Source organism: Sorex fumeus, unplaced genomic scaffold (genome assembly GCF_029834395.1).
Source record: "Sorex fumeus unplaced genomic scaffold, SorFum_2.1 ptg000098l, whole genome shotgun sequence".
NCBI lineage: Eukaryota > Metazoa > Chordata > Mammalia > Eulipotyphla > Soricidae > Sorex > Sorex fumeus.
The window spans coordinates 43,070,624-43,087,326 of NW_026606155.1; the positions used below are offsets into that span (position 1 = coordinate 43,070,624).

Below are 16,703 nucleotides of genomic sequence, written 5' to 3' on the forward strand. Positions count from 1 at the left end.
GCTGGGTATGGGTCAAAACACCAAAAACCAAAACACCAACCAAGCCAACAGGAATACATCGAGTTTAAATCAATATCTTAGGAGTTCAAAATTTATATTTAAAATTTGATTATTTAAGTTTGATCAAAATTATATTAAGAAAATTCAGTTCACCAGAATGAACCATGTGGTTCTAAAATTATCCACCCAGTGGATAATTTTGTGTATTTACTGGGTTTTAGGACCCAAACCTGATGGTGCTTGGGGACTATTCCTAGATCTATGCTAGAAACTTTTAACTTTAATAACATAATTTTGGGATTTTTTTGCTTGTTTTTTTAATTTTGTCTTCACCTACTGGTGCTCAGGGCTTACTCTTGACTCTGCGCTCAGGAATCACTCTTGGCAGGTGGTGGAGGGGTACCATGTGTGGTGCCAGGGATCAAACCTGAGTGGGCCATGTGAAAGGCAAACACACTGCTTGCTATGCTATTGCTCAGGCCCCAAGTTTGTTTTGTTTTATTTTTATTTTTTTTAATTGAATCACCATGAGATACACAGTTACAAAACTTTCATGATTGGGTTTTAGTCATACAATCTTCCAACACCCATCCCTCTACCAATGTACATTTTCCTCCACCAGTGTCCCCAGTATCCCTCTCGCTACCTTTCCACCCCCCTCAAGACCCACCACCTGCCTCTATGGAAGGCACTTTTCTTCTTGTTTTCGCTCTCTCTCTCTCTCTCTCTCTCTCTCTTTCTCTCTCTTTCTCTCTCTCTCCCTTCTTCCCTCCCTCCCTCCCCTCTGGGGCATTATGGTTTGCAATACAGATAATAAGAGACCATCATATTTGGTCCTTTACCCACTTTCAGCACATCTCTCTCATCCAGAGCAATCCCTCCAACCATCATTGTCATAGTGGTCCCTTTTCTATCTACCAGCTGCCCTCTCCTACAGCACTTGAGGCAGGTTTCCAACTGTGGATGAATGCTCCTGGCCCTTGTTTCTACGGTTCTTAGGTGTTAGTCTCATAGTAGGTGTTAGTCTCATACTATGTTATTTTATATCCTACAAATGAGCATAGTCATTCTATGTCTGTTCTTCTCCTTCTGACTCATTTCACTTAGCATGATACTCTCTGTGTCCGTGAGGAGTATGTGCTTTTGAATTAGAAACGAGTTGGTTAATTTGAAATTAGAACAGAAACTGTCAAATGCTTATCAAAATTGTGAGTTGTTAATAATTTTCCAAAATAATCAGATTGACACTAGTTAGTGAAAATAATTAAATATTTCAGTGAATCATGGTTTTATTCTCATTTCTGTTATTTAGTAGACCACTGATATTTTATCTAGAGATATCACCTAAGTTTAGGAAACTTGGCTATAGGTATATGCTCACAATAGTTTAAATTTCTCCCTGTTAACTGTTACTTGCTGGAACAATATGAGTTGAGCAGATGATCTGAGAGCAGGAGTACTATGACTCCAAGTTGCTCGAGTGTGTTTCACAGCCATCGATGACTTTCTCACTTGATGAATGGTAAGTAGAAAAAATAGAATGGATGCAACTGATGACATGACAAGCTCTTAACATTATAGTTAAGTATTGGTCAGCTATAATCTCAAGATTCACACTTTAGTTACTTTCTCTTCTGTTATTTTATAGGTTAACCTGAAAAGGCCATGTCCTTTTTGGAATGATATTAGCCAGTGTGGAAGAAGGGATTGTGCTGTCAAGCCTTGCCATTCGGTAAGAACTATGTGTGTGTATATATGTGTGTGTGTATGTGTGTGTGTGTGTGTGTGTGTGTGTGTGTGTGTGTGTGTGTGTATGGGCTGGAGCGATACACAGTGGGTAGGGTGTTTGCCTTTCATAGAGCCAACATGGCTGACCCGAGTTCGATTCCTCCACCCCTCTTGGAGAGCCCAGCAAGCTACTGAGAGTATCTTGCCTGCACGGCAAAGCCTGGCAAGCTACCCGTGATGTATTCGATATGGCAAATACAGTAACAAGTCTCACAATGTTACTGGGCCCACTCAAGCAAATCAATGAACAATGGGAGGACAGTGACAGTGAAATATATATATATATATATATATATATATATATATATATATGCACCACTCAAGGTGTTGGGGTCTGTCCTGACTTTGTATTTGGGAGATCACCCTCATGGTGCTGGGAGTTGAACTCAGGACTCCTGCAATCATAGCATGCACTCCAGCCTGTTGAGCCATCAACCTGGCCTCAGTTTTAGGAGGTTACTATACTGTTATACTGTTTTGGACAGTGGCTACAGCATCTTACTTTCTTTTTTAAGAAAATCAATAAATTAATTATAGGTTACAGACTGATGGATGAGTTCCATTTTATAGTATCTAAGAGTAAATACCACCAATTTCAACATTCAGGAAGTTCTAAAAGAAAGGTGTTTATATTTGATCTGAACACCTAGATATGTGGAAAAAAGAAGCTGCAAGTTAAGGTTAGCAATTGGTACTGAGAAACTGAGATAAAATCTAGTTATTTCACCTTCTGCAGAACTGAAGCAGAATGCCTTTTATGGTAGTTCTCTTTTTTTCTTGAACTGGTTTCATGATGGAGAGAAAGCTTTTTCTTGATAAGTCCGCATTACTTTTAAAAAGGATGAATATATTATGTTTATCTACTACAAAAATGTTCTTTGTTTATCAATATTTATTAGTGTAGCAGAGAAGTACTATGGTTACACCTAAGATTTACAAAGACAGCTAGAAATGTCATGGAAAATGGAAGAAGAGGTGATGAAAAATAGATTGGCAAAGGCAGGTGAATTAACGATTGACTGTAATTTGGTTCCACTATTAGTACTTTTTTGAGGTCAGAGAGAAAGTACAAAGGATAAGGTGCTTGCCTTGCAGGTAGCCAACTTTGCTTCTGTTCCTATCACTGTGTATGGTTTCTCAAGTACTACCAGGTGTTATCCCTGAGCACAGAGACAGGAGTAAGCCCTGAACACCACTGGTCGTTGAGTAAGCCCTGAACATCCCAACCCCCAAATAATAAGTACTTTTTTTGTTTGTTTGTTTTGGGCCATACTTGGTGATACTCAAGAGTTACTCCTGGCTCTCACTCAGGAATTTTTCCTTGTGGTACTCAGGAGATGCTGGAGATCAAACCTGAGTTGGCCATGAACAAGGCAAGCACCCTACCTACTGTACTATTGCTCTGACCCAATAAGTATGTTTTGAAGGCCTACTGTGTGCCATAATATGGACATATAAATGAATTTTATCTTGAAGAGCTTAAGGTGTAGTAAGGGAAATTTTCAGGGTTCATTTAAAAAGAAATGTGACAGCTTGAAAAGAGATGTATGGAAGGTTATCCACAGGGGTACAGAGGGAAGAGAGAGCGAAGGAGAAAGATGCGGAGAAACTCTGAGTAAGGATGTGGGGATGATCCCTTATCATTTCTCTGTTACAGTCCTGGATGCTGTCTCATAGTTTGTACAGAGGGAAGTCTGTCAGAACCCAAGAGGTGATGAAATGCTATTTCAGATATTTGGAAATACAGCATAACCAGCCTTCTTCGCTGTATTTAAACAGTGCACTACTGGTATCTTGACATCTCAGTATTATTATACTGCAGTATGCATTTTAAAAGAGGGCATCAAGAGCTTTATTACATTAAATAGAGTATAATTATTATACATGAAATAATGATACTAGTTATTATAATTTTTTGCAGTGCCAGGGATTGAACCCTGGGTCTGACACATTATGAAGCATGTGCTATACCTCTGAGCCACACTCCAGCCCAAGAATTCTTTTCTTTTCCTTCCTTCCTTCCTTCCTTCCTTCCTTCCTTCCTTCCTTCCTTCCTTCCTCCTTCTTTTCTTTCTCTTTTCCTCCCTCCCGCTCTCTTTCTCTTTCTCTCTTTCTCTTTCTCTTTTTCTTACTTTCCTTTTTCTCTCCCCTTCCTTCCTTCCTTCCTTCCTTCCTTCCTTCCTTCCTTCCTTCCTTCCTTCCTTCCTTCCTTCCTTCCTCTCTTTCCTTTTTTATTGAGGGGGGGGAGGGCACAGCCATCGATGCTCAGGGGTTACTTCTGTCTCTGTATTCAGGAATTATTTCTGGCAGTGCTCAGGGGACCATATGGGCTGCTGAGGATGAAACCTAGGTTGGTTGCATGCAGTGCAAGCACCCTATCTGAGTTACTATCTCTGGCCCCAAATAATTCTTTCTTTATCTCACATGTGTATAAGCTGAAACAGTTAACCTCCTTACTTCAGATGGTTTGCCTCTGTTTTGTTAATATCTCTAAGACTAAAAAGAACAGTTTCGTTTTTTTCGGTACTTTAATGTCACCTTTCAGCTCATTTTTATCCTTGGTTCAGGTTATAACCTGAAACCCAGCAGGACAAAGAAAACATTAAGATTGAAATTCTCATTCACATATTTTGTAATTTAAGATTCAATCCTTTGATTTTACACCTGATTCTAGAAAATATTTGAGTTTGGAAGATAGTTTGCACAGTAGGGTTGGAATCTATAAGCTGAAAGGCCAACTATTCTTTTCACAATGATTAAAAATTTTCACTTTCAATTATGAGTTGGTCACTATGAAAAAAGGAATAACAATATTGGTAGTTTAGGTGTAAGAATTAAGCATTCTGATGGGAAATCTCTTTGGAGATCAGTGTGGCAAATTTATTTAAGATATTTCAAAGTCCTTCTGCATTGACCTAGTGATTCTGCTTGAAATTACAGTGTCTACAGTTGGACACATGTTTGTGTTTTTTTTCTTTTTGGGTCATACCCAGAGAACATATGTTCCAAGATTTCCCAACACAGTATTAAATCTTGCAGATATGTCAGTTCTCCTGAAATTAATTGGTAAATCTGGCTTGATTTATTGTGTGACAAAATTAGAAACCATCTATTTGTTTGGCCACAGAGAAAGGACATATGCTCACCTAGTTCAGAGTTAGGAAAGGAATCTAACAAAGTGATTGCCTTTGTGTAGGTTCTTTGGGGCAGAAGTGATCTATCTCATAGCATTGGAAGAAGACGTTGCAGTTTACAGTTCTCTCTGATACATCATTTTGTTTGGGGGGGATGGTGGGGAACATCTGGCTCTGAGCTCAGGGAGTCACTCCTGGTGAGGTTCAGGGGCCATATGTGGTGGTGGGTATGGAACCTGGGTTGAACACATGCAAGGCAAACTCCCTACCTTGCTGACCCCTCCTGTACATCATTATCTCAATTCATAGCATCAGTCAGAGAACAAACAGATAGGACCTGTAGTTAGTAGGTGACCAATGTAAAACCAAAAGCCAGGACCTATGGACATGACTCAAGTAGGACATGGCCTTGCATGAGTGAGGTCTTTGATTCAATCCCTGACACTGCATGCGCCTCCACTGCCACCCCCACACTTCCTGAGCACCACTGGGAATGGCTCCAATAATAATAAATAACAGATAAAGAAATAATACAATATATTAAAAGTAAACCCACAAGTTCCATTTTCCCCTGAGAAGAACTAGGACTCTTTAAACAGGACATATTGATTGATTCCAGGGCCAGAGCCAGAGTCAGGAGTAACCCCTGAGCACCACCACCAAATCAATCCATCAATGAGTCAATCAATATGTCCTGTTCTTTAAAAAAAAGTGATTGATTCCAAGACTAGAGCAAGAAATATGCTGGGTGGGGAGCTTGGAGTCTCCTAATATAGCAGAAAATCAAAAGATGCTGCTGAAAGGGTGCAAGGTTCAAATATCAAGTTAGTTCTTAGTGGGCAAATGTGGGATAATTTGAGCATCAAAAGGAATAATGACTAAGTAATTTTATGTTTCTATTCTGTAATATATGATCAGTAATCTATAGAATAATTTGTTGAATTTACTTCTAATAATATAAAAGCAAATTATTCTCATTAAAATAAATTAAATTCTATAATTTTGATAACAACCATAAAGTTAAGTTTTTTTTCAAAAGATAGAATAAAGGACAAATAAAATCTTTTTTTTTTTTTAACTAGGATGAAGTACCTGATGGCATTAAATCTGCAAGCTACAAGGTATAAATATATACTTTTCCTTCCTTCCTCCCTTCCTTCCTCCATTCTTTCCTTCCAATTAAACCCAGATTTCATGCATGAAGGCATGTGTTTTACTGCTGATCCACATCCCAAGTCCTACATCTACTAATGAATATGTCTAGTACCTCAACTGACTCATTTCCCCTCTCATCTACTATTTGTTGGTCTGCTCCCCTCAACAGTGCATCCCTTGAGATTTATTTGTTCTCAAAGGTGTTTTTCCTTTGGTTTAGCCATCTGTTATAGGAAACATAAAAGTAGAAAATCAGAGCATGTACTCACCTGCTAGCTTGAACAGTGATCAATGTATGGCTACTCTTGTGTCATTAATACTTCTCCCTTCACTCTCTTATTATTTTACTATCCAATCTTAAATCATTTTGTTTACAAATGCTTCACCTTAATCTCTAAGACCAAGAAGGTACTTAAGAAAATATAGTTGTCATTGGGGTTCAGATACCTGCAGTTGTTTCCTAAATGCCATCTTAATCATTATTTTTTGTTTTTAAACACTATTAGAACATTTCTTACACATTGAATTAGTTTGCTCTGTCTCATAGAAATCTCTCTTTTTTTTATTAAAAGAAAATTTTTAATAGTGAGACATCATGAGGTACAGTTGCAGACTTACACATTTTTGTGCTTGGGTTTCAATCATACAATGATCAAATACCATCCCTCCACCAGTGCCCACTTCCCACTACCACGGATCCCAGTATCCCTCCCACCCCTCCATCCCTCCCACCCCCCATCCCCCCCATCCCACCCTGTCTCTGTGGCAGGGCATTCCCCTCTGTTTTCTCTCTCCTTTTGGGTGTTGTGGTTTGCAAAAGAAACATTGAGTGGCAATCATGTTTGGTCTATAGTCTACTTTCAGCATGCTTCTCCCATCCTGGAAGGATCCTCCCAACACCTTTATTTGGTGTTCCCCTCTTTATCTGAGCTCCCTTTTCCCCTAGTATGTGTGGTTGGCCTCCAAGTCATGGAGTAAAATTCCTGGTACTAATCTCGGCCATTCTTGGGTGTTAATTTCCTATTTTGTTACTTTATGTTCCCCAGATGAATGCAGTCTTTCTATGTGTATCCCTTTCTTTCTGAAGAAATCTCTCTTTTTTGTTTTGTTTTTGGGCCACACCTGGCTGTTCTCAGTGCTTTCTCCTGTCTCTGTGTTTAGGACTTAATCCTGGCAGGGCTTAAGGGACCATCTGTGGTGTCAGGGATCAAACCTTAGTCAACTGCATGCAAGCAAAGCATCTAATCCACCATAGTAACTCTCCAGCCCCTTATGCCTCTCTCCAGGTTACTTTTTTATTTTATACTTTTAGATTTACAGAAAAGTTATGATGATAGTATGGAATTCTCATATACTTCAGATCCAGTTTTATCTATAATTAGCATCTTAAATATGGTAAACTCTTTGTTATTAATAACCCAATATTGGTGTAATCACTAACTAAGGTGCATATATTTGTTAAGATTTCTGAAATTTTCAGATCCCTTACATGACTTCACATTACATGTACTAATTATATCTTCTCAGATCCAGTTTTGACAGTGACTAAGTGTTTCACATGGTATTTTGGTTTTAATTTGTTTTGGCCACACCTGATAGTGCTCAGGGCTTACTTCTGGTTCTATACTCAGAGATCACGCCTGGTGGGTCTCTAAGAGCCACATGTGGTACTGGGGATGTCTGGATTGTGTAAGGCAAACACTGTACCTGCTGTACTGTCACTCTGGTCTATGATATGATGTTTTTGGGGAGTACTTGTGAGGTATTTTGTAAGAGTTCCTTCCATGGGATTTGTCTGATGATTTTCTCATCAGGCTGGAATGGAGTGTTTTTGGAAGGAAGACTACGTTTTTTTTCCTGTGGTCAAAAATAAGGAAGACCATGTTTTTGGAAAAGACCAAGGTCATTTTCCCCACATCACATCAAGAACATGTGTGATTGATGTGAACTCATCACTGCTGATGTTATATTGATCATCTGACAGAGGTTGTTCTTATCAGGTTTCTCTACTGTAGGTTTATTATTTCTCCCCTTTTTAATATTTTATTCTTTGGAAGAAAGTAAGTGCAGTGCATACCTCAGTGCATACTATTCTCTATGACAATAGTAATTGGAGGTCTGGAGTAATAGCACAGCGGGTAGAGCATTTGCCTTGCATGCAACCGACCTGGGTTTGATTCCCAGCATCCCATATGGTCCCCTGAGCACCACCAGGGGTAATTCCTGAGTGCAGAGCCAGGAGTAACCCTTGTGCATCGCTGGGTGTGACCCAAAAAGCAAAAAACAAAAACAAATAGTAATTGGAATTCTTTAGTATGTGAGAGCTATATATTTTTCCTCCATTTGCCATTCAACCATTTATTTATATTATGCATATTTCTTTTATACTTTAGATTATTATACTCCAGTACAATTGTAGTTTATTGCTCAGATCATTCTGTTCTGGTGAGCTATTTTTAGCATTTTCTTTTTTTTTTTTAAATGATGTTCCCTGCAGTGTGTGTGTGTGGTGGGGAGTGCCACAGCCTGTGGAAATCCTCCTCTTAGTGAGGGAAGCTTGCTCTGCCCTTCCCTGACAGCTCCCCAAAGCACTTCCTTTCTGAAACTCATCTTTATGTTCTATTCATAAATATCTTAGTAATCCATATTCCTTCCCTAGTGTCTTTCTTGGCCTTCTGTGTGTTGAATGGAATGAGTCATTATTCTATAAAATTTCCCACATGTTGTTTGCATCTTTGTTGTGTCATATAACATATTGCTCTTGTTATTTTCTATAAACTGATGAATAGTTGAAAGTGTATCAGAGGACCTGGAGAGGAAGCTCAATGGGCTGATTGCATGCTTCATATGCTGGAGGTCTAGGTTCCATTCCTGGACTGTATGGCTCCATAAGCCCTTCCAGGTGTGGCCCCCAAATCATAAACAAGGTTTATCAGATTGAGATATTAAATACTATTTTCTGCTTTAGTCAGGTGTAATTGATAAAATTGTGAGATTTTTTTAAGTGTATTTCATGGTGATTTGGTATGTGTATATATTGAAAGTATTCATCCCAGCTAGTTAACACATTTGTCATCCCAGATAAATTACCTTTTTTATCTTTATTTTGAGGGGGGCCACACCCAGTGATGCTCGGGGATTACTTCTGGCTCTGTACTGAAGAATCACTCCTGGCAGTGCTTGGGGAGTGATTGGCATGCTGAAGATTGTTGGCCACTTGCAAGGCAAATGCCTCACCTGCTATACTATCACTCTAGTCCCTATAATTATTGTTTTTTATTGTGGCAACATTTAAGTTCTGCATTCTTAGCAAATTTTAGTTATGTAATATAGCTCTGTCAATTTCAGCTGCATTAGCTTCTCAGACCTTCTGATCTTAAAGCTAAAAATTTGTATCCTTTTACCAGTCTCTCTTTTTCCCCTCATTGCCCAGCCCCCTGGTTACCGCTTTCTTTCTCTTCTTTGAGTTGGACTTTTTTAATTCACTTATGAATGTTACCATGCTTTGTTCTTTCTCTCTCTTCTTTTCATTTTGTTGAGGGCCAGTCAGCATCATGCCCCCATGGTTTCTCCAATGTGGCTCAGAGAGTTGACTTCCTTATGCCTTGACAATTTTCTAATAGACATTTTAATAATGAGTTCTCAGAATCAGAATTCATTCTATTATTTTTCCTTTTTTTAAAAAAATTGGGTTTTGGGCTACCCTTTGGCTGGTGCTCAGAGCTTACTTTGGCTTTCCTAGAGGGCTCAGGAGATCATATGGGGTTCTGGGAATTAAACCTGGGTCAGTTGCAAGCACCAGAGGGCAAGCACCTTATCCTTGTACTATCTCCTTGGCCCAATTTTAATTTGTATTCAATTAACAGTGTATGTTAAGCTGTGTGGGTTATAAAGAAACATAATAGGGATATAACAAACACCCAAAGGCAACAGAAACCGAAAACTGGTTTTCTGTGGAAGCTTACTACTAGGGAGGAAAGGGGGCGTTAAAGTGAAGTGTGGGGGGCCAGAGTGATAGTACAGGGTGTTTGCCTTGCATGCGGTAGGGCATTTGCCTTGCAAGCGGCTGACCCGTGTTCAATCCCCGACATCCCATAAGGTCCCCTAAGTACTGCCAGGAGTAATTCCTGAGTGCAGAGCCAGGAGTAACCCCTGAGCATCGGTGGATATGACCCCCCAAAAATAAATAAATGAAATGAAGTGTGGGAGGGTAGGTAGTGGGACAATGGTGGGAGGAGGTGGTCACTCTGGGGGAGGGAGTGATATGGGATAGTGTTATGCATGAAACTTTATCATTAACAGTATTGTCAAGGGCTGCCTAAAATAAAAATTGAAAAAGTAAATGTTTTTCAATAAAAACAAGGAGCAAAACCTTTTATTTACTTTTTGAATTTTACAAGGAATGTAAGGAAGACTAATTTTTTTAAAATTTTGAAGCCATAGAGATGATTCCACATATAAAAGAAACTCAAATAATTGTTTGAAGGTTACTAAAAATGCCATTAAGTTGTGTTCAATTTCCCCTTTCATTTTAGTATTCTGAAAAAGCCAATAGTCTCATTGAAGAATGTGAACAAGCCGAAAGACTTGGAGCTGTGGATGAATCTCTGAGGTTTGATTTTTTTTTTTCTGTTTTAGTTGTGTTTTCTCAATAAAACATTAACCGAAAAAACAGTGTTTATTTTGTTTATTTGAAGTGAGGAGACTCAAAAGGCTGTTCTTCAGTGGACCAAGCATGATGATTCCTCAGACAACTTCTGTGAAGCTGATGGTAAATTTAATTTTTTTTAATAGTATGCATTTGTTTAGCATTGCACCTCAAGGGGGAAAATTCTTTTCATTTTTTAAAAATTTTTTATTAGTGAAACACTATGAAGTACAGTTGTAGACTTACAATTTTTTTTTTAAAACCAGTTTCTCATAGTTTGGTAATTCCTGAAAGGTTAACTGTAGAATTATCACATGACCTACTAAGTCACCTCCTGAGGGTATCCCTAAAACATTGATACATAAGTCCATGAAAATAGGACTTAGACATCAATATTTATGCACGTCTTCAAAATAGCCTAAAGACAGACAACTTAAGTGTAAATATGTTTCATACTTAAAATGAAATATTATCCAACTGTAAATAGAAATGGTGCTCTAATAGGTGCTGAAACATGGATGAACTTTGAAAAATATTATGCCAAATTAAGCAAGCCACACATAACAGGACAAATAAGATTCCATATATATAAAATACCAAGAAAAGGTAGAGACAACAAGTAGATTTGATGTTACTAGGTTTTTAGGGGAATTCAGGATGGGGAATTTTTGCTTAATGTCACAGTTTCTGTTTGGGATTTTAGGGGAAGTTTGGAAATAATGGTGATGATGGTATAACATTATACATATAATGAATGTCAATAGATTGTACATTTAAGAATGGCTAAACTGGTAAATTTTATCTTATATATATTTTACCATAGTAAAAATAAATTATAAAACAAACTCAATTCCTGGAAAAAATTGAGCCCTTGAGTTTTGTGGGCCACACATGGTAGTTCTCAGGAGCTACTTTCAGGTCTGTGTTTAGTGGACCATGTAGTATAATTATCAAATGCCCTGCATACAATATTGAGCGTTAGCCCACTGAGCTGCCTCCCTGGCCCCAAGTTTTATTTTCTTTTTTTTCCATTTTTTTGGCTTTTGGGCCACACCTGGTGATGCTCATGAGTTATTCCTGGCACTGCACTGAGAAGTTATTGCTGGCAGTGTTCAGGGGAACATATGAGATGCTGGGAAACAAATCTGTGTCAGCTTCATGAAGGTCAAAGTGCTCTACTTGCTGAACTATATATCTCTCTGGCCCTAAATTTTTAATATCTAATTATGAATATATTTATAATACATCAAGGCATTTATGTAAATGCCTGTATAATAATAGTTAAAGAGTAGGGAGTGTAAAACCCTGCTTTTGTTACATTGGTATCATATTGTTAAATAATTTTCTTAGTGATGTTTCACATTACTTTTGAAAAAGACTTCTGAGCCATGAGTTGTTCTGTGACACGTACAGCTGAATGTGATTCAATTCATTCTGGATTGAATGCTGATGCTATTAAAACCAGGAACCCTAAAGCTCATTAGAATGAATAATCAAAATGTACAGATTCTTCTCATGTCCTTTTAACTTTTCTATAATGCTTATCTTTTCATTTTGTTTGACAGCATTTATAATTAATAGTGGAGAGATTGTACAGGGCTTAAGGTACTCACCTTGAAGCTTCTGACCCTGGTTCAATCCCTGGCATCACATATGGTTCACTGAGCACCATCAGGTGACCGTTGAGCACAGAAAGAGCCAGGAGTAGCCTCCAGGTGCCACCAAATATGGGCCAACCCCCCTGGCCCCAAGTTAAGTGGTCTATTAAACTGTATCTTTATGCTTACACCATAGTTGTATGCTTATTATTGTTCCTAGCATTCTGCACATATAAACTCATTTACATCTCATAGTTATACCCTGAGTATCCACATTTTACAAATCATGTCATCAAGGCATTGAGAATTCATGTACATTGCCCAGGATTACACTTGAATAGTAGTGGGACTTGGGTTCTCTTTTTGTTTTTTGATTAGTTTTGGGCCATAGCTGGTGGTACTCAGGGCTTTTCCCTGGCTCTCTGGGTTCACTCTTTCACTCCTAGCTGGGCTATGGGGACCATATGTGGTGCCAGGGATTAAAATTGAGTCAGCTGCATGCAGGGAACGTGATACTGCTGTACTATCTATTATTACCATGGGATCTGAATCTGATTAACATACTCTGGGTCCAATACTCTTGCTTAAGGAAGAGAGTTAAATTGCTCAGGGAGCTGGGGGTGTAGTTCAGTGGTATAGTGCAACCTTTGCAGACATTAGGACTTGGGTTTGACCCCTGGCATAACGAACATAAAAAGGAACCTTTTTATGTGCTCTTCTCTCTTGGGCATTTAGGTTCTTCCATTTTCTCCTGCTTTATGTGATATATGATGTTCACACAAATGCCATCCTGTAGAACTTTTTGCATATTGAGGATGTGTCTTTGGGTTTGATGATTCACATTTAAGGAGGAAGTATTAGAGAATTGTGTGTGATAATAATACTTACTTATTTACCCCAGTCACCATGAATTCTTGTGGAGAGATACATAGTATATTCTTTGTCAATACAAGATAGCTTGTAAGAATTGAATCACAATGTTTCTTTTTCTCAGAAGTCACAATTTTGTATTTGGGCCAAAATACTCAGGGGATTACTCCTGGTTTTGCACTCCGGAATCATTTCTGGTGGGGCTCAGGAGACCATATAGGATGCCAGGGATCATGGTCCCCCAGAGATGGAACACAGGCTGGCCATGGGCAAGGCAAGCAAGGCAAGTGCCTTAAGTGCGTATTATCTCTCCAGCCCCACATCTTTTTATGGTGTAGCCATTTCTAACAACAAGAAGCCTTTTAGCCATTGTGTGCATTGTTTGAGCTGAGATCTGGTCTTCCTTCTTTTCTCTCCTTTTCCCCAGAAAAGTTGTTTCTGAATCCCCTTGTTACATATTGGGTTGAATCATTTGTGGTTCCTTAAGGTAACTGAAGGACAGAAAATTTAAAAGAAGTTTTATCTTACAGACATACAGTCTCCTGATGCTGAATATGTTGATTTGCTCCTTAATCCTGAGCGATATACAGGTTACAAGGGACCAGATGCGTGGAAGATATGGAATGTCATCTACGAAGAAAATTGTTTTAAGTATGTTGTTTTAAGTTAATTTACTTTTGGAAACTATATATGCTTTATAAACAAACACAATCACAGTGCTTTAAAAATATAAATCATGGGTCAGCGAGAAAGAGTACAGGGCTTAAGGTACTTATCTTGCATGAGCCGAGCCTGGATTTGATTCCCGGGTACTGTTTATGGCCACAGAAGCCCTTCTTGAGCATAGAGCCTAGAGTAAGCCTTGGGGTCATGCACACAGCCATGTGTGACCACAAACCCTACCCCCCAAAAAGTAAAGTATAAATCAGAACTGTGGAAATAGCTCAACAGAGCCCCAAGGTCACCTCTCTGGCACCATGTGTTACTACTCCTAAGCTCCAGGCCAGGAGTGCCCCTGAGCACCACAAGGTGTGACCCCTCCCCCAACAACAACAACAGCAACAATAACAAATCGAAGACAAATGAAATTCACTCTGTGAAAGGAAGTATTTGAACAACCAAACTATTCATTCATCTATTTCCCCCATAGGAAATATGTAAACATGAGTTTCAACAACTGTTTCTTTCTTCTTTAAAAGACAGAAGGGCCAGAGAAATAGGTCAATGGACTAAGCACATACTCTTCATGGAGGAACCCAGGTTTGATTCCTGGTATCACCGGAGCTGATCCTAAGCACAGAATCAGGAGTAGCCTCCCAACACTGCTGGGTATGCCCCCCAAACAAAACAAATCAAAACAAAAATATAAATGCAGGGGCTGGAGCAATAGCACAGTGGGTAGGGCGTTTGCCTTGCACGCGGCAGACCTGAGTTCGATTCCCAACGTCCCATATGGTCCCCTGAGCGCCGCCAGTAGTAATTCCTGAGTGCAGAGCCAGGAATAACCCCTGTGTATTGCCGGGTGTGACCCAAAAAGCAATATATATATATATATATATATATATATATGTATATATATATATACACATATATAAATGCAAAAAGAGTATTTGACTTTTGTGGGTATATTATATACATCAGTAGGTGTTTGTTCAGTTTGTTCAGTAAGATTTTAAGATTGTAGAGTTCTGTTTTACAGATGGAATAATCTAGAAAGAGAGGTTTGATTTAAGTTCCAAGATCCTGTATTAGTGGCAGAGAACAGATCAGAACAGGAGATCTTTTTTTTTTTCTTTAAATTTTTATTAGTGAGACACCATGAGGTACAGTTGTAGACTTATAAATTTTTGTGCTTGGGTTTCAGTTATACAATGATCAAATACCCATTCCTCCACCAGTGCCCATTTCCCACCACCATGTATCCCAGTATCCCAGCGCCCTCCTCCCCCCCCTCCGTCCCACCCTGCCTCAGTGGCAGGGCATTCCCTTTTAGAACAGGAGTTCTTATACCTGAAGACCCATACCTGTTCCTCATACTGTCCATTATCAGCAGTTAGAACCAAGGCTGTGAAACAGTGACTTTCAACTTTTCTATACCTGCAGACCAGTTTTGAAAGTCACTGGATTAGGGCTGTATATATATATATATATGTGTATGTGTGTAATATATTATCAAATATATCACTATCACTTGTCCTCCCATTGTTCATCGATTTGCTCAAGCAGACCCAGTAATGTCTCCATCGTGAGACTTTTTGTTACTGTGTTTGGCATATCGAATACGTCATGGGGAGCTTGCCAGGCTTTGCCATGTGGGCAAGATACTCTCGGTAGCTTGCTGGGCTCTCCGAGAGGGGTGGAGGAAGCGAACTCAGGTTGGCTATTTTGGCTGCATGCAAGGCAAACGCCCTACTCGCTGTGCTATCGCTCCAGCCCCAAAATATATAAGTATAATTAAGTTTATTAGAAAATATATTAAAATATATAAATAAGTATGTATATTAGGGTTTATATACATATAAATCCTAATTTCTTTTTTGCTGTGTTAACTATGACTATAATTTTCTTTGACATAAACTTAAACTACAGAGAGTAATTATAGTAACTAGCACTTTGGAACTCTCGCTGTGTACCTAGCTTTATGGTAAGCATGCTTGTTCTCTTAATTGCTTAATCAGTGAAAGCAGTTAACTTGACCATTTGATTCAAGTTTTGGGTTCAGTTTTATCCACTTTTATGTTTCTATGCTTCTAAGAAAGTTTCTATTATTTTTGGAAGAAGTGTGTGTGTGTGTGTGTGTGTGTGTGTGTGTGTGTGTGTGTGGTGTGCTTACGTATTTATCTTAGAAACTTGGGGAGTTTGCGGAAGATTTATAGAATTTTTACCTCTGGGGATAATAGACTCCTTTTTAAAATATAATTTAAACTTGGGTGATCAGCAGTTTTGCTTCTTTAATCTAATATCAGACTTTTTCTTTTTTTGATTTAAAAAAAAACTTTCAGTTTGGGAAGTGGAGATTTTTCACTGTTTACTCATTTCTAATATGTCTTTAGTTTTATTTTTCTGGACACTTATTAGACTGTTTAGTTTATTTACTTTGTTGGCTCTCTTTATTTATTTATTTTTATTTTAAAAAATTTTTATTAGTGAGACACCATGAGGTACAGTTGTAGACTTACAAATTTTGTGCTTGGGTTTCAATTATACAATGATCAAATACCCATCCCTCCACCAGTACCCATTTCCCACCACCACGGATCCCAGTATCCCTCCCACCCCCCATTGCCCCCCAGCCCACCCTTCTTCTGTGGCAGGGCATTCCCCTTTGTTCTCTCTCTCCCTTTGGGTGTTGTGGTTTGCAAAAGTGTTGGCTCTCTATAGAGGTTTCTTTTTTCTCTCTTATTTCTTCTTGTGTTTTGGGCCTTCCTAGTGGCTTACTTCTGGCTCTTTGTTCAGGGGTCAGTCCTGATAGTGTTTAGGGAACCAAATGGGGTATCAGAGAGTGAACCC

The 16,703-nt window shown here is 38.8% G+C and overlaps 1 protein-coding gene across 1 annotated transcript in view; it reads left to right on the forward strand.

Moving 5' to 3' along the window:
• ERO1A (endoplasmic reticulum oxidoreductase 1 alpha) overlaps window positions 1-16,703 on the forward strand; it is a 58,571-nt gene that overhangs the window by 9,500 nt on the left and 32,368 nt on the right. The window contains exons 3-7 of the mRNA XM_056133755.1: window positions 1,649-1,732; window positions 6,005-6,043; window positions 10,613-10,689; window positions 10,775-10,848; window positions 13,724-13,844. Of these exons, the coding sequence (XP_055989730.1) occupies window positions 1,649-1,732; window positions 6,005-6,043; window positions 10,613-10,689; window positions 10,775-10,848; window positions 13,724-13,844 (395 nt within the window). The remainder of the gene's footprint in view (window positions 1-1,648; window positions 1,733-6,004; window positions 6,044-10,612; window positions 10,690-10,774; window positions 10,849-13,723; window positions 13,845-16,703) is intronic.